This window comes from Mustelus asterias, chromosome 1 (assembly GCF_964213995.1).
Source record: "Mustelus asterias chromosome 1, sMusAst1.hap1.1, whole genome shotgun sequence".
Lineage (NCBI taxonomy): Eukaryota > Metazoa > Chordata > Chondrichthyes > Carcharhiniformes > Triakidae > Mustelus > Mustelus asterias.
The window spans coordinates 134,413,297-134,431,180 of NC_135801.1; the positions used below are offsets into that span (position 1 = coordinate 134,413,297).

General features: G+C 40.8%; 2 protein-coding genes across 2 annotated transcripts in view; both read left to right on the forward strand.

Moving 5' to 3' along the window:
* The first annotated feature begins 106 nt into the window (after positions 1-106).
* On the forward strand, positions 107-6,188 carry mocs2 (molybdenum cofactor synthesis 2). Its single transcript, XM_078219442.1, has 3 exons — positions 107-155; positions 2,160-2,281; positions 6,053-6,188. The coding sequence occupies exons 1-3, from the start codon at positions 144-146 to the stop codon at positions 6,177-6,179; spliced, it is 261 nt and encodes an 86-aa protein (XP_078075568.1). The 5' UTR covers positions 107-143; the 3' UTR covers positions 6,180-6,188.
* A 4,483-nt stretch (positions 6,189-10,671) lies between these two features.
* The window catches only part of LOC144497962 (molybdopterin synthase catalytic subunit), a 36,454-nt gene continuing 29,241 nt past the window's right edge, over positions 10,672-17,884 (forward strand). The window contains exon 1 of the mRNA XM_078219434.1: positions 10,672-10,792. Within this exon, the coding sequence (XP_078075560.1) occupies positions 10,672-10,792 (121 nt within the window). The remainder of the gene's footprint in view (positions 10,793-17,884) is intronic.

Consider the following 17,884-nt stretch of genomic DNA (forward strand, 5'->3'; position numbering starts at 1 on the left):
ACTGTTTGTTGGGTCAATGAGCGATGACTTGTCCTCCTGCAGCCTCCCCGCGATTACACTCCCAGCACAGGAAGATGCAACCACCCGGACTCGAGTGTCTGTGACACCGGTGCAGCCGCTTTACCGTCCGGCACGGCGCTGAGATGGTGGCCCAGGTACAGCTCCCTCCCCCCCAGCCTCCCTCCCCCAGCTTCCCCCTCTCCCTGGTTCGGACCCTGTCAAAGACACGGAGCAGCACCCTGGCTGCAGTGCCTGGCTGGCGGCTGCTGCTGTTGGCGTGCAGGGGCCAGTGGCTCTAACTCTCCGGGGCCTGAGTCCTGGGGAAGACAGCTCAGCCTCAACCTGCCACACCGTCTCCCCCCTGCTCATTATTTTATAAATTCAAATGTTTTCTGTAAAATCTTCACGGTGATCTCAGTGAATCTTTTGAAGAAAGAGGCTAGAGTGAGCTGATCGTCCATGCTGAGTGTTTGACTGAAGGAAGTTAAGAGGTGTTCTTCCTTGGTCTTAATGCTAACGTGTAAGAATAGCGTTAGGGTTGAGCTGGAATGTCAATTGCATTAATGAAAGAGATTAGCAAAAATGTTCAGGTGTTGTTGGAGTGCTGGGGCCAGTGGCTCTAACTTTTTAATCCTATCGTGAAGCAACAGGTTTTAGCTTGCTGTCGAATTTTATTTTCAATGTACTCACCAGTGATGGGGAAGGGTTTATTTTGTTAAGGTACTGTATTACTACAGATTGTTGTCTATTAGGGAATTGACCAATCAATAATTAATGTTTTCCTAGATTGGGAAATCAGATTTAGTCGGTTTTCAATGTGGACATACAAACTGTTGATGGAAGATCCAGTAATAATCCAGACTTTTGAATGGCAACAAATGCATCTTAAATAAGGGATGGATTGCACCTTGAATAATGTAGTCAGGCAGTTTCCCAACTTGGTGCTGAGACATTAACAATGTGGAACACTCTCACCCCATTATTGACCTGTCAAAAAGTGAAGAAGAAATCAAACTGTCAGCTTCATGGTACTGGGTACCGTGTAAGAAATATGCAGACATAATGTTTCCTTAACCAACATTAAACTTTGCATTTATACAGCACCTTTTATCATAGTAAAACATCCCAAGGCATTTCACAGGAATGTTGTCAAACAAAATTGGATATTGAGCATGAGACATTTGGACAAATGACCAAATGCTTAATTAGAAAGGTAGGTTTCGACAGCACCTTCCAAGCCCACAACCACTACCATCTAGAAGGACAAGAGTAGCAGATACATGGGAACAGCACCACCTAGAAGTAGCCTCCAAGCAAATTCACCATTCTGATTTGGAAGTATATCGCCCTTCCTTCGATGTTGCTGTGTCAAAATCTTGGAACCCGCTCCCTAATAGCACTGTGAGTCTACCTACGCCAGATGGACTGCAGCTGTTCAAGAAGACAGCCCAGCACCAGCTTCTCCAGGGCACTTGGTGATGGACAATAAATGCTGGCCAAGCCAGTGCACATTCCTGAATGAATACAAAAAAGAGCTTTTTCAAGGAGGGATAGAGGGAATAGTGTTCAGAGGGAAGGTTCCAGAGCTTTGTGCTCTGGACAGCTGAATTCATTGTCACCAATGATGAGTGATGTAGGGATAGTGGAGGTAGAAAGATAGGGAAGTCATTTTAATTATTTAGAAACCACTTGGACTTTATTTTCGATATTATCACAATTGTTAGTTGAATTCCAGCAAATATTCTTTACATAAAGCAAACTAGCATTTTGGTTATGAACCACTAACTCTCACTCAAATATTTGATGCTTATATATGAATTAAGCATACAAATAGAGAATTTTCCTGGTTCAGCAAAAAATATAGTGATGTGTGGCCCCACACATGTGAGGAGTGTATTACAATCTACACATACCAGTAGATTAATAGTATTGTATAATAGAATCAGTAGCCTGGTAGGTATACTATAATGGAAACCTTGCATTAAAACATTTTGAACTGAAACTTTGACAATATGAAATATGGCTTGAGTTCACTGCTTATTTGGTAAATCCGTATTCATTCTTCACAGAATTCTTTTCACTAGAAAATAGGCAAAACAGTGTGGCACCATGAGCTATACATGCTTTTGCAACTTTTAATATTTCTCTCTTTTATATAGGTTTCAGTGCTGTATTTTGCCAGGAGCGCTGAATTGTCAGGGGTTCGTTCTGAGACAATTTCTATACCACAGCAACTAACTTCTTTGCAACTGTGGCAGGAAATTGTTAAGAGACATCCAAGGTACAGCATGATAGAAAAACTTCATTTTTTTCAGCAATATTATTTATTTGATCTGGATGATTTTTTTTCTTCAGCATGCAGTGTGTATGTGCTGATTACTTTATGAAGATAACTGTAGCAATTAAGAAAATTAATATTTGTTGTACAGAGATGGCCTGCCAAATTAAAATAAAGATCTCAGCTGTTTTTGCATCTCTGATTCTTTAAAACTATTTACCAAGCTTTGCAATCTTCTGATATCACCTCCTTTGGCTCAGTGTCAATTTTTCTCTGAATATGCTCCTGTGAAACCCTGGGATTTTTTGTGATGAAGGCACTATATAAATCAAGTTATTGAATAAATTCTTTAGAAACTCCTTAAATGCGTGGAATTAATTCTATAAACTTCAGTACTCAAGACAATGGTGTTTCTTTATGAAAAGAAATGCTTCTCCTCTGTAGAATGTCCTAACAGTGATGTTTGACATTTGGGTGTTTTTTATTTCTCGACTTTATTTTCAGTACCATGTCATTGACTTCCATAGTTGAAGCTTTGTTTGCAAGCATAAAGGAAAATTTGTAGCATGCCATGGAATTGAACAGAGAAGCTAATTCACGTTGTTATGGTTTACTGGTTTTATCATATGCCCTCACCTGATTTTTCTTAACTTTGGAAGGTAGCATTTCTTACGTCACCTGACATTTCTTACGGTTTAATGGCCAAACACATTTATTAGATGGTAAAAGTACAAATGAACAGTAGCAATGACAATGTAGATTTTACAATAGTTATTAAAGTTGGTTATTGTTTCAAGTAAACAAAATACCCATTAGTGTATCTACTGTGCTAAATCGCAATTTCCTATGTGATGGTTCTTTGCTTTTTTTAAAATCATAAATTGCCTGGCTTGATTACCATTCAACAAAGGCTTCAGGCAGACTAACAAATAATTTCACTAAACAACCAGGACTTAATATACTTAAACGTTTGTTTAAATTCACAAGAATTTCTAGTCAAATATACATTTGGAAAAGAACCCACAAATTGTTTGTATCTGAACTGAATGACTACCTATATTTGCATTTGTATTTCGTGAAGCTGGTTTTAAAACCTTTGTGTACTATATCATGTCGATAATTAAGGACAGGCATGAGAAAAGGGCAGTGTGCCTTTCTGATTTCACTCCATACATAGTCTGTGTGTTTATTCTCCCATGAGCTTTTCCCTTGTTCCCTTTTCTCAATACTTAAGGATCCTTATGTTAAAGAACGCTGCAGTCCACTATCTTTCCTGGGGAAACGTGTGATATTACTATAATTTTCAATTCCTCATCTTGATACATTTTTTCTGAATTTGTATAAAGCTATCACATGACCCCAAAACAACTGTATTCATTGGGACTATGTTCCACTTGTGCATCTTTATGGTCTGAGAGTTTTTATTGTTCTCTCTCACCTGGTTTCCAGGTTGTAAATTTTTTACTTCTGTCCTTCAAACCTGTCCTAATTTACAGGTCTATGATAGAGTGGCAGGACAAGAAAGAAATTGTCAAACTTGGCTCTATATTCCCTCGAGTGTAGAAGAATTGGAGGTGATCTTAGTAAAACATATATTTCTTTGGGAACTTGTCAGGATGGATTCTGTAAGGATGTTGCCTCTGGCTTGAGAGTCTAGAATAAGGAATCACAGGCTCGGAATAAGGGGTTGGTCTGGATTGAGGTGAGGAGAAATTTCTTCACTCAAAGTCTCAATTTTTGGAATTCTCCACTCCAGAATGTGTTCAAAAGGGAGATTGATAAAATTTTTGGATATTGAAGAAATTAAGGGATAAAAAGATAGTGTGGGGAGGTGGAGTTGAGGAGAACATTAACCTTGTTCATTCTAGAAGATGAAGATGACCGTGTTCATCACTTGGATACACATGGTATGGTACTTCTGGATACATAAGTGACAGCTAAGGTTGATCTGAGCTTGAAAGGCTCTGCTGCAAGTAGGACTGGTTGCTGCAAATGATTGAGTTTTGGATGAGTTGCTGACTGCGATTTCCTCTCCTTGCATTTTCTCTCTGCCTCAGAAATGCATTTGCTTTAGAAGGAGGCTACAGTGTTTTTTGGTTGTGTTAAGCGTAGTGATCCTGGGCAAGCTTCTTACAGGACGTAAAATCAAAACTCGCAAGCGACGCCTTGAATGTATCCTCCTTTGACTGCCATGAAAGTGCACCCCAGACTCAACCTCTCCACAAAAGTTTCACTTTGATAACTGCGTGTCAGGCATTCTGGTTATGTGACCAGCCTGACTGTCTCTATATGGTGTGGATGCTTGTCATGCTAGCTCTATCGAGCACCTCAGTATTTTGTTCAGCCCTGATCTTATTGAGTAGGCTCAAAGGGTCAAATGTCCTACTCCTGCTTCATCATCTGTTTTTAATGTTCAAGGAGAGTGTTTTTATTTTTTCATTAGATTTGAGGGTCACTGGAAAATTCAGCATTCTTTTCCCACCCGTTGTTGCCCTTGAGAAAATGGTGAGCTCGTTTCTTGAACCACAGCAGTCCATCTGGTGTAGGTGTATCTATGGTTTTGTAGGAAGGGGGGGGGGGGGTTCCAAGATTTTGACCCAATGACAGTCAAGGTGGTATGTGGTTTGGAAGGGAACTTGCAGGTGATGGTGGTGTTCCCATACAGCCACTGCCCTTGCCCTTCTAGGTAATAAAGGTCTGGGGCTTTGAAGGTGTTTTTGATGGAGTCTTGCCTGATAATTGAGAATAGACTGATGGAGTGGTGATTGGATTTGTGCTGCTTTCTGTGGCTAGGATTACTTTCAGCCGTATGTCATGGGAAAGAGTAACTTGCCTTTGCTCTGTTTTTCCATAAGAAATTGGAGGGAAAATTTCAGGGAAATCCAGCCCAGATCAAAAGAAGTCAAAGGGTGTAATGGGGAGACAGGAAAGTAGAGTTGTCCATGATCAGATTAGCCGTGATCCTATTAAATGGTGGAGCAGGCTCGATGGGCCCAGTGGCCTACTCCTGCTCCTAATTTGTATGTACAGATGTAGAGTACAATTCCATGATGCTGGGTAGCAGATAGACCATGCTAAGTTGGATGGGACATGATACAGGAAGACATGAGAAGAGGAAAGATAGAAGCATGAGTGTTTATACGAATGACGATGCACGTACAGATTTGGTAGTGAAGATTGTAGGAGCCCTGTTGATATGAAAGCTGTGGTGTAGTAAGCTGCAAACTGAAATATCTGCATAATAGTTTAGAATACCTGCTCAATCTGTTTGGAGAGTTAATACATGGTTCAGAGAAAGTTTTAATATTGTATGTATTGCTATGAACAGTTACTTTTTTGATTACTAAAAATCATTGTTCAAAACATTGCATGTTTTTTCTCAATAGTCATTCCTTTCTACAGAATACTCAGCACATATTCTCACACAACAAGCCACGTTTGTTTTTGTTCATCTTGGTGCCACGTTTTGGGTGTGCAGTGCACATTGGCTAAATAGCTTACCTGTTGCCACTCCAGTTGATGAAATACCAGGGTTACAGAAAGTATTTCATTTAACTGCCTTGTCAGGAATTGGCTCAATTTACCAGGTGAAGTGGATAGATTGCAGTGATTTGAAACTGCTTTAGTTGGGAGGCCTGGAACCATATTTGGAGGGTATTATTGACCATTAATAGGAAGTGGAGGGAAAGTCCAGTAAAATGCAATGAAAGTTTTAGTCCTAATTGTTAAATATCACATGTGTAGTACATTTTTCCTTTCTTACCTGATCCACAGGCTTGGTACCATAAGGGATCATATCATTCTTGCTGTTCGTCAGGAATACATCATCTTGGGTGATCAGCTTTTGTTCCTCCATCCAGGCGACGAGATCGCAGTCATCCCCCCTATCAGTGGGGGCTAGCTCCTGGCATACATATGCAGGTATTTCCAGTTTCTCCTCAAATATTACTTCAGGTGCAGGAGGGCGCACATTAAAATTCCTGATGGAATCCTTAATTTTAGCCAGGTCCACTGATTCATTTGATGACTGCCTTTTGACTTTTCCCTTTCGTTTGTTCACATTTGGCTTTGTATCTTTATTATATGGAGCCATGCTTTTTTTTTGTAGTTTCGCTGTAATAAAACATAACCAAAATGAATGTGTATTTGTAAGACAACGAATGGTATCCACTACATTAGAGGTTAGTTGTTGGGAGAGGGGAATGAATCTGGCACATGTTATTTCTAGGAAATGAAACATTTTACACTATATCAGAATTAAGTTCTGCCATATTACATCTAGCTTCAAGTTGCATCGGCACTATTACAATAATGATTATAACCTTAAACCTGTAAAGTTTTGTCAACGGTCTAGGCGTGCTTCTCCAGTAATAATTCAACACTGTTTCAGTACTCATAGCCAAAGGCTGCTGGCTTTTGTGACTTGATACTTGGTAAAGTTTCCCTCTAGTCTTTAAAAAAATCCATTCATGAGATGTGGGTGTTGCTGGCTAGGCCAGCATTTATTAGGCCGGATCATTGAGTGTCTTTAAGACAGAGATAGATAGGTTCTTGATTAATAAGGGGATAGGAGTTATGGGGAAAAGGCAGGAGAATGGGGATGAGAAAAAAAAAATCAGTCGTGATTGAATGGCTGAGCAGACTCGATGGGCCGAGTGGCCTAATTCTGCTCCTATGTCTTATGGTCTATTGCCCATCCATAATTGCCCTTGAGAAGGTGGTGGCGAGCTGCCTTCTTGAAGGAGTTAGCAAAGGAAGCATGTTAGTGTGGTTATAGTTGGAGCTATTTGTTAGATACTCTTCATGCCTGGTTACTTTTGGGCTTAGTGTATGCCGTGGAAACATTTAATTGCTCATTCAAAATTTACAGAGAAACGTCAACCGTGGCCATTACTTTTGTTCTGGAGACTGTGCCAGTCTAGCAGTGTGACCAATTGAGAGATACTAGAATCTCGCAGATAATTGCTTTCAATGAAACTGAAATGACATCAATGCTGTGATTCCAAATCTGGTGCTTAATTATACTCAGTTTAGTGGCATCAGCAAAAGAGACTTGCTGAATATCCTTTGGCATTGTAAGTGGAAATATGGTATTACTTGAGTGTGCCCCCAAATTGTTCACTGTGGAATATTGCCTTTGAATCGTGACTTTTCACTATTTTAATACTACAGTGGTAAGAAACCTTTTTCTCTTTTCTTTTGCAAGCTTCAAAACTCTCAGAATGGTTTGTTAAAGTAAGTAAAATAATGAATTTGCATGCCAACATCCTATAAAGCCATTGTTATTTCTGAAAGACTCTCGGCTCTAATTAGCTTAAACCTCTAAGTTCAACATGAAGCAAATTAATAATTCAATTTAAGTAACTTCATTGGATGTATCTGAAATTTATAGGTATTTCTGCATCATTTAATCCTTTTGTTCATGTATGTTCATGTTCATGTATTGAATTGAAATCTGTTGAAGTCTCCAAGTCATAGAAATCATAGAAGTATTTTATAAAAACCCTTTTCCTCTGCTTTTGACTGATTCTGTGACTATTAGGATTTATTTTCAATAATGAACATTATAAGAAACTTCGAAAATAAATTGGACCAAGTGATACAGTGACTACAGGAAAGGAGGGGTTGGGGGTTGGGGGGGGGGGCGGGGGGGGGGGGGGCGGGGGGGGGGGGGGTGGGGTGGGGGGGGCGCGGGAGCGGGTGGGGGGGGGTGGGGTGGGGGGGGTGCGGGAGCGGGTGGAGTGGGGGAGTTATACAGGGAGCATTTTCTCACATTTTTCACTCCGTCTTTATATTAAATGCTGTAAGGTTATAGCTACTGTGTTGGTTACACAGTAAAGCTCCCTTGATTTTTTTTAAGAATGGAGAGACAAGTATCCCAGTTCCTTAGGCTAATTCACATTTGCGCACTCTTGTTACTGAGTGAGGTGTAAGTAATGGTTATAAATGTAATTTCTGAAAAATTATTCATAAGATTAGGCATTGAATTTGAATTGTTAATTATTTTTCTTGGGACACAAGTTTTCTGATCTACACTGGTACCTCACAAAAGGTTAAGTCATAAGATAAGAGTCCATGGTATTGGAGGTAGTATATTGGCATGGATAGAGAATTGGCTAATGGGCAGGAAACAGTGACTGGGGATAAGGGATCATTTTACAGGTTGGTGACCTGTAACCAGTGGGGTTCCACAGGGATCAGTGCTGGAACCATAACTGTTTACAATAAATATTAATGTTCTGGAGGAAGTAAACAAATGTACTGTAGCTAAATTTGCAGATGACACAAACATAAAGGGAAAGGCAAGTTGTGAGAGGGATATAAACAAAGAGATATTGATAGGTTAAGTAAGTGGGCAAAAAATTGGCAAATGGAGTATAATTTGGGAAAATATGAAGTTCATTTTGGAAGGGAGAACAAAAGAATAGAATATTATTCAATACTGCAACACAAAGGGACTTGGGGATACTTGTGCATGAAACACAGAAAGCTAGCGGCACAGTGGTTAGCACTGCTGCATCGCAGTGCCAGGACCCAGGTTCGATTCCCGGCTTGGGCTCCTGTCTGTGTGGAGTCTGCACGCTCTCCCCATCTGCGTGGGTTTCTTCCGGGTACTCTGGTTTCCTCCCACAGTCCGAAAGAGGTGCTAATTAGGTGCATTGGCCATGCTAAATTCTCCCTTGGTGTACCCGAACAGGCGGCGGAATGTGGTGACTAGCGGATTTTCACAGTAACTTCATTGCAGCCTACTTGTGACACTAATAAATAAACTTAAAAGATGCAGCAGATAACCAGGAAGGCTAATGTAACGTTGGCCCTTATTTCAAGGGGATGGAGTATAAAAGTAGGGAAGTCTTGCTGCAATTGTACAAGGTACTGGTGAGACCACATCTGGAGTATTGTGAGCAGTTTTGGTCCCCTTATTAAAGGAAATATCTTATTTCATTGGAGGCAGTTCAGTGAAGATTCACTAGGATGATCCTCCAGTATGGAGTGATTGTCTTATGAGGAAAGATTAAACAGGTTGGACTCTCTTCATCGGAATTTAGAAGAATGGGAGTTGATCTCATTGAAACTTGTAGGATTCTTAGGGGCTTGATAGGATAAATGCTGAGAGGATGTTTGCCCTCATGGGTGAGTCTAGGGTCAGAGGGCATAGTCTCAGAAAAAGGGACACCAATTTAAGACTGAAATGAGGAAGAATTTGTTCTCTGAGGGTTGAGAGTCTTTGGAATTCCTTGCCATAGAGAACTGTGGGGGCAGAGTGCATGGGCAGGATTTTCTGGCTGTGCTTGCCCCAAAACTGAAAAGTTCCGTCCAAGGTCAACCGACCTTTGCATGGTCCACCCTCTGCCTGCTACAATTCCCGTGGTGGGCAGAACAGAAAAATTTCGGTCCTTATTTATATTTAAGGCTGAGATTTGTCAGGAATCAAATGTTAGCAGAAAAGTCAGGAAAGTGGACGTAAGGAATATCAGATCAGCCATGATTCTATTGAATGGCAGAGCAGGCTTGAGGGGCCGAACAGCCTCTTCCTGTTCCTATTTCTTATGGATTACAAGGTAAGTCTTCTCTCTTCTATCTCATTGTAGCACTGTTTCCTCCCTCTTTGAAAAGTCAGAGAATGTGAAGAGCTAACTTCTATCTCATAAAACTAAGAATTGCTTACTCGTGCAGTTGGTGAAGGCAAGGCTTTTACATCTGAATACTTTAAGGTCACTGCTACCTTCTGAAAATGACTTGGGATTGAAAATTCCAGTGTTCCCCTCACAGACCTGGCAAGTTGCGGCCTCTAAAGCTCTGCCATCCATCCATATCCTAACTCTTACCAAGTTCCATTCATCTATCTCCCTCGTGCTCATTGACCTAATGCATTCGTTCCCAGTGTGCAGCATCTCAGTTTGAAAGTTCTCATCCTTGCTTTTGAAACATTCTCTATCTTTACCCTCTCTCATTTCTGTAACTTCCTGCAGCCCTACAATCTTCAAGATTTCTACGTTTCCCCAATTCTGGCATCTTGCATGCCCCTAATTATCATCTCTCCACTTTTGCTGGCTGTGCCTTTAGTTGCCAAGGCCTAAGTTCTGGAATTCCCTCTTTTAAATTAGATGTAGGATATAATTTACATAGGAAAGTATTTTCCATTATATTTAATGTATCCTCTAATTATTTCTTTGCTTGTGTGTTTTTTCCTTCTTTCACAACAAGTTAGATGCCAAAATAAAGCAGTCAACGTAAAAAGAGAACCTTTTGGATTATTTTGATTTGCTGAAATAGTCTGGTGCAAAAGTGTCACAAAAGACAACAATTGATTTACAGAGACCACCCAGTGGTCTGATAGATATTTATCACCGGTAAAGAGCCTTACTTCTGGTTTCCTTTCTCCAGTTACCATGAATGAATTGGAAGACACACCGAAGGATTTGATAAAAGTGACATATGAGAAGCTTTCTACAGATGAAGTTGCAGAATCAGTAAAATCTCCATCTTGTGGAGCAGTGTCTTTGTTTATTGGTAAGCTGTTAAATTGTCTGACTAGCATTCAAACAAAATGGGTGGAATTCTCCCTAAAAATTCTAAGTGCCGAATTTGCATAAATACTGGAGTAAATCCCGCTTTTTTTTCATGGCGTTTTTAAAATGAATCTCCCACGCTCTGCATCACAGAGTGCCTTAGCGTGAGTCACAATGAAAAGCTGGGGGCGGGGCCATTGTGCATGCACCGACCTGTCAGCGCTGAGATCAGCGCATGCGCAGTAGCCCACACTGCTGGTCTCCCAATTGCTGACCAGTTTGATCGCTGGCCAGCCCCATGACCCTGCATCACTGTCTCTCCAATTCTCTTCCCCCCCCCCCCCTCTCCCCCAAAGCCCCGATCGCTGGGCTCCCTGACGTGACACATTGGATCTGTTGTAATGTAACCAATGGTAACATGCTGTGAGGGTCAGCTGACCCTAGTAGACAATTAACGAATGACAAAATGATGTGGTGATCAGCTGACTAGCTGACCCAGTATAAATAAGAAGCAGTTTGGGAATTGTGGGGAGCTTGCATGGCCCAGGGTGCGGCCTCAAATGTTGGAGTAATGAAGTTTCTTTATTCTTTGATTTACTTTCTGAAGTAACCTCATTTTATTGCTTGCAACAGTAGAATTCCTTCTGCTGGATAAACAGTCCACCTTCCTCCTGTCACTGATCCCAAGCGTAGAATGGCAGTGGGACCCAGCCAGCCCCTTGGCACTGCCTGATGCCTGGTCAGCAGTGCCAAGGTGTCCCCTGGGCATTGCCACTTTGTCCCTTGGGCAGTGCCAGAGGGTCAGGTTGGCAATGCCAGGATGGCAATGTCCAGAGGGTACACCCCATTTCCCCTGACTTCCTTGCGGGCTTCCATGGCCACCCTTCACTCCTGCGGGGTCGGGCTGTCAGCTCCCTGTTAGTGGGGAGCTGTTGTAAACCTTGCTGGCGTGAAACACTCCTGGTGGGTGGGGTGGGTGGGAGAGGCAAGTGGGCCCAGAGGCTTCACTTCCGGGCGAGCTAATGATATTTAAATGCTGATTTTAATATTTTAATCAGCTCCGTGCTGATTTCTGGTGCAGAGCTGACGATGCTGGAAATACAGCAGCCAGAGACGCGTGGAGGTCATGGCGCCCAGCGGGAAGCCTGTTACACGGCCTCCGCTTATGTCTCCCGGCCCGCTGCATTGCTAGAACAGTGCAGAAGGCTGGGAGGTTCGCCCCCAATATAATCAGTAGCAGACACTTTTTCTAGGCACCAGTTGAAATCCATAATTAAAATTTTTTACTGAATGGAGATGATGGATTGAAGGCTTAAATTTTCAGTCAGTATTTTAGTTCATAATATCCCTGAGTAAAGCAATCTACTGGTTATAATATTGAACCAGAAAACAAGAGACGAGTTCAAATCCCAATGTATTAAGTTGTGAAATTGAATTGAATTAATATGATTTGTGGGTTGGTATGAGAAAAATAATTGTGAAAACTGCCAGATAGTTGTAATATCCTGCAGGGACGGAGCTCGCCTACATAGAGTCAGAGGTTTACAGCATGGAAACAGGCCCTTCGGCCCAACTTGTCCACGCCGCCCAGTTTTTACCATTAAGTTAGTCCCAATTACTCCCGTTTGGCCCATATCCCTCTATACCCATCTTACCCATGTAACTGTTTAAATGCTTTTTAAAAGACAAAATTGTACCCACCTCTATTACTTCCTCTGGCAGCTTGTTCCAGACACTCACCACCCTCTGAATGAAAAAATTGCCCCTCTGGACCCTTTTGTATCTCTCCCCTCTCACCTTAAACCTATGCCCTCCAGTAATTAGACTCCCTATCTTTGGGAAAAGATGTTGACTGTCTACCTTATCTATGCCCCTCATTATTTTGTAGACCTCTGTAAGATCACTTCTAAGTCTCCTATGCTCCAGGGAAAAAAATCCCAGTCTATCCAGCGTCTCCTTATAACTCAAACCGTCAAGTCCCTGTAGCATCCTAGTAAATCTTTTCTGCACTCTTTTTCTAGTTGACTCCAATTTTACTTGGGTTTTGTGATGCCACTTAGTCAAATGCTGCCTTCATACCAAGGGCAGCCACTCTCGCCACATGTCTGGACTTGAACTCCCTTTTTTCTGTGTTTAGACTAAGGCTGTGATGAGGTCTAGAATCAAATGATTCTCAGAACCCAAACTGAGCATCGATAGCCAGACTATTGGTTCATAAATGTCACTTATGATACCTTTCATCACTTTCCTGATGATTTAAGTGTAGACTGCTGATGGGTTGTTAATTGGTTGGATTGGGTTTGTAATGCTTTGAGGACAGGACATACCTGGGGAATTTTGTTAGGTAAGTAGAAATGTTGTTCATGTACTGGAACAGCTATCTAGAACCATAGTTAGCTCTGGAAAACTGGTCTTCAGCAATGGATTTGTCAGGACCCACAGACTTTGCTGTAAGCAAGGCGCTCAGCTGTTTTGCTTATCACGTGGTGTGAAACAAATTAATTAAATGCTGGCTTCTGTTCTGCTGGGGGCCCCAAAAGAAGACCAGGGTGGGTCATCCACTCAGCAGTTCTGGATGAAGATGGTTATAAATGTTTCAGCCATGTCTTTTATATTCATGTGCTGAATCCACCATCTTTGAGGCTGGGGATGTTCATGGAACCTCCTCTTCTTCTTTCCGTTTAATTGTTTAATTGCCCAGCACCATTCATGGCTGGGTGTGGCGGGGTTGCGAAATTTTGATCTGATCCACTGGTTGTGGGATTGCTTACCTCTGTCATTAACATGCTGCGTTCACTTTTTAGAATGCATGTAGTCCTGTCTTGTGACTTCACCAGGTCGGCACCTCATTTATAGATATGTCTGGTTTGGCTCCTGACATATCTTCTATGCACTCCTTTGAATCAGGGTTTCTCCCTCTGCTTGATGATAACAGTAGAGTGACGGATGCTTTGGGCCATGAGGTTACATATTGTGATGGAATATAGTTCTGCTGCTAATGGCCTACAGTGCCTCATGTATGTACATCTTTGAGCTGATAGATCCATCCTGAATCTAATTCGTTTAGCACAACGATCAGGCCACACAACATAATGGAGTGCATCCTTGGTGTGAAGATGGGACTTAATCTCCACAAGGACTATGTTTCAGTCTGTTATGATATGGCAGGTGGTAATTGCTGGACTGACCAAATCCCAAAGGGATACTTGATCAAGCTACCACAATGATTTGCAATTTGTATGTTATGAGAAGATATATGTACTGAAACCAGAAGTGAATACCACTTCTGAAGATTTTAATATTAAATTAAAACATTTATTAACAAAAGAAAACTTAAACACACAAGATTACAGGTAGACTTGCAACACATCCCAAAACATTTTCCTAGCTAGACTCACAAATAACACCCTTTTCCAGGCAACAGTCCCTATAGATTCTTAATCTACATAAGTTCCAGTAATATTATCACAGGCATCCATGTTGCTTTGGGGAGGTGTTTCACAGGGCTTCTCTCTCTCTCCCTCTCACTCAACGAGAGAAATCCCAAGCTTGTTACAAAACCTTGCTTTTTTGGAACAAACAAATGCTTCTCGAAGGTGGCGAAAGTCCTCATGTAGCACATTTTTCAGGATATCACATAGTCTCTCCTCATGCAATTTCAGTCTTTCCTTAAATATGTTTTTACTCTTTCATCTTTATTCCAATTGATCTGAACTTTCTTTGGAAGTTATCTTTCCCAGAATATAAAAATCCTTTCATGTTTTTATGGTCATTACTTTAGGGAAAATAAACTTAACATTGCTTTAATCATTTATGATCTTTGCTGGTTTTAAACCTTCCCTTTATTTATCTTTGAAATTCAACAAGTAAACACAAGCACATCTTTATCTCTGCATGCAAATTTCCATCCATGTTTTTATTTGTATCCCATCTCAGCTTTGCTTATCTTCACTTCAGAATACCTGCTTTCACACCTAGCCGTTTGATAGTTTAAACCTTGCAGTTTAATATAGTTTAAACTGTCTTCAGTTTAATTTAGTCATTCACACGCGGGCATGCACACACACACACACCCCCTCCACAAGCCTACTTCACAGTATACCATAGTGATATTAGGAAAGAATATTCATTTTTGCACAATCACTGCCAACAACACTGCCTATGGATGGATGCATCTGTGACAGGTAAATTGGTGAGGATGAGGTTAGGTAGATTTTTCTCTCCTTAGTGTTCTCATGATCTACTCCAGGCCTGACCTGACATTCATGACCTTTCGGACTTGACCAGCTTGAATTTTTTAAGGTAAAACCATGAGTCTGATTGCAAACAAATTAAATAAATAGAACATTTTTAATGGTGAAACGTAGAACTAGGTCACTTTGATATTCGTCTCAAACTTGGTGACTCCTATTAAATATAAATGAGGTTGGAAAGACGTGCTGTAGAAATGTTCACCAAGGTATTTTTTTGTAAGGCTGGCTGTCATCCTAGATTGTGTGATGTAATTATCCCACTCATACATTTACAGAGTTGGAACGAATAGTCTTTTTGAGTCATTCTCTGTGACTAATAGCTGGCTTTGTGAATTCACCACTTTTGTGAGCATCTTTCTCTCAGAAATTGGAAGGAACTTTTGAATCTTGAACATCAAATTAAGCACAATCATAATTGTGGATTCTCAAGTATTCATGACTTCAAAACAGATTGAACTAAATCTACAGAACTTACTTATTTGTAAGTTTTAGTAAAAATGGGGTCTGCAGTGAAATATTAGGAAACAAATCGCTACTTAATAATTAAGAAATTGTTTTTGCTTTCCAATCTGTCCAAGATAAAAAGTAACATGATTTAGCTGGTTAGTGTCCCCTCTGAGTATTGTATGCCAACGAAGACAATTTACCAATAGTAACTACAGCAGTAATTGAAAACTTGTGCTTTGAACCTTAATGTTTAATTATTGTTTAAATCCGGTCTTGTAACAATTGGCTTTCTTTTCAGAATGTGCTAGTACAGTATCCATTAATAATTTACAAATTTCCACTGAATGCTTTCTCAGGTCATGTTTCTCTTCCAAAATATAAAATTTCATTCACAGTTTGGACCGGGTTTGAATTATTAACAAGATGACATGTGTAGCTAATTTTTGTTTATGTTCACATATCAAGCAAGCCTTTAAGTCATTCTAATTTTAGTTTCAGTGCAATGCAAATTCATATGGTAATTTTAAATGTAGATTTATATGCAGTATAACTGGAGAAGATTTCCAAATTATCACTGTGATATACTGGAAAAGTAGGACATTTCTACTGGTGTGTGATATGTGCTTCAAAAGAATGACCTCATCTTCTCTTCCTGTCATGTGAGGCTGCCCTTTAAAGCTAGTCAGATCAAAACCTAATGGGCAAACATGGCAACCATACCTTGATATATGAATCGTAGCCACATCATTTGAGTGACAGCAGTAAATGAAACTGATAAAAATTAGTTGAGAGAAAATTGATGTTTAAAAAAAAGCACAGTTGACTTACATAGGACCTAAGTTAAAGGTGCATTTAAATAGCACCTTGGGCATAGTAAACCGTCTCAAGGCATTTACAGGAGTGGTATCAAATGAAATTTGGTATCAAATGAAATTTGGCACCAAGCCGCTCAAGGTAATATTAGGACAGGTTACCTCACATCCTATAAAAAGTACCTGGACGAGCACTTGGCACGTCATAACATTCAAGGCTATGAGCAAAGTGCTGGTAGATAGGATAAGGTGGGAGTCAGGTGTTTCTAATGTGTCAGTGCAGGCTCAATAGGCCGAAGGGCCTCTTCTGCACTGTATGATTCTATGTAACAAGAAGCTTGGTCAAAGAGATCAGCTTTAAGGAGTGTCTCGGGGAAGAGAGGGTTAGTGAGATTTAGGGAGAGAACTTCAGGCCCAGACAGGTGGAGTAATGAAAATCAGTACAAGAGAATAGTGTATTTCAATGCTGAAAGAGCGACTAGTTCGGATGAATTTATAAAATAAATTTGTTTATTGGAATCTCCTTTATTTGGTTGCAGTCCAAAGGAGTTGTGTTTCTAAAGGTAAATATTGTACATAAAATGAGAAAAGACTCTTTCTTAAATACAGTCTTTCAATAAAATAGATATTGGAACTACATTGGAACAACAACAGAAAAAGCTGGAGATATTCGACCGATAAGGCAGCATCTGAGGGAAACAAAGTCTCAGACCTTTCTTAAGGATTAGAAAATATTACAAATGAGCAGCATTTAAAATAGAATAGAACACAGGGAAGAGGAGGGATAAGAAAGATAATGGAAAAGAGAGAAGGACCTGCAAAGTATACTGCAGCCTGTGGCTCATCTACCCACCATCTATAAGGCACAAGTCAGGAGTGTAATGGAATGTCCATCATGGTGGGAAACACTACTTATTGTATCCTGCAAATCAGAGTTAACCCTCCATCTTTGCTTTCTGTCTCCTACTTTGCAACCAGTTACTAATCTATGTAACAAGGTTATATGGTAGTCCTGGGAGCTCTGTGGCACTAGCAGCACCTCTACATCCAAGCCAGAAGCTCCTGGTTCAAGTCACACTCCAGAACATGATGGCCAAAGAAGGTGCATACATAATGTGAACAAACAGATTGAATGTCAACTTGTGAATCTTTCTAAAATATGATGTGGAGATGCCGGCGTTGGACTGGGGTAAGCACAGTAAGAAGTCTCACAACACCAGGTTAAAGTCCAACAGGTTTATTTGGCAGCACTAGCTTTTGGAGTCTCAAGCTCCAAAAGCTAGTGCTGCCAAATAAACCTGTTGGGCTTTAACCTGGTGTTGTGAGACTTCTTACTGTGCTTACCCCAGTCCAACCCTGGCATCTTCACATCATGGCTACCATAGACACCGCAAACTGCCGGCTCCAAGTGGAGAGGATCTCCAAGAAGATCGCGCATATCGACACAGACATCAAAGAAGGAGCTTGAGGCTCCGAAAGCTAGTGCTGCCACATAACCCTGTTTCTAAAATATGCCAGGCAACTGATAAGAATGGGAGAGATTCCTAGTCAGCCATATGATGGAAAGAACATTGGAGCCCC

Coding starts and splice junctions, on each gene's coding strand:
- mocs2 (XM_078219442.1), top strand. Junction 2,282..6,052: donor ATTGTTAAGAGACATCCAAG/GTACAGCATGAT, acceptor CCTGATCCACAG/GCTTGGTACCATAAGGGATC.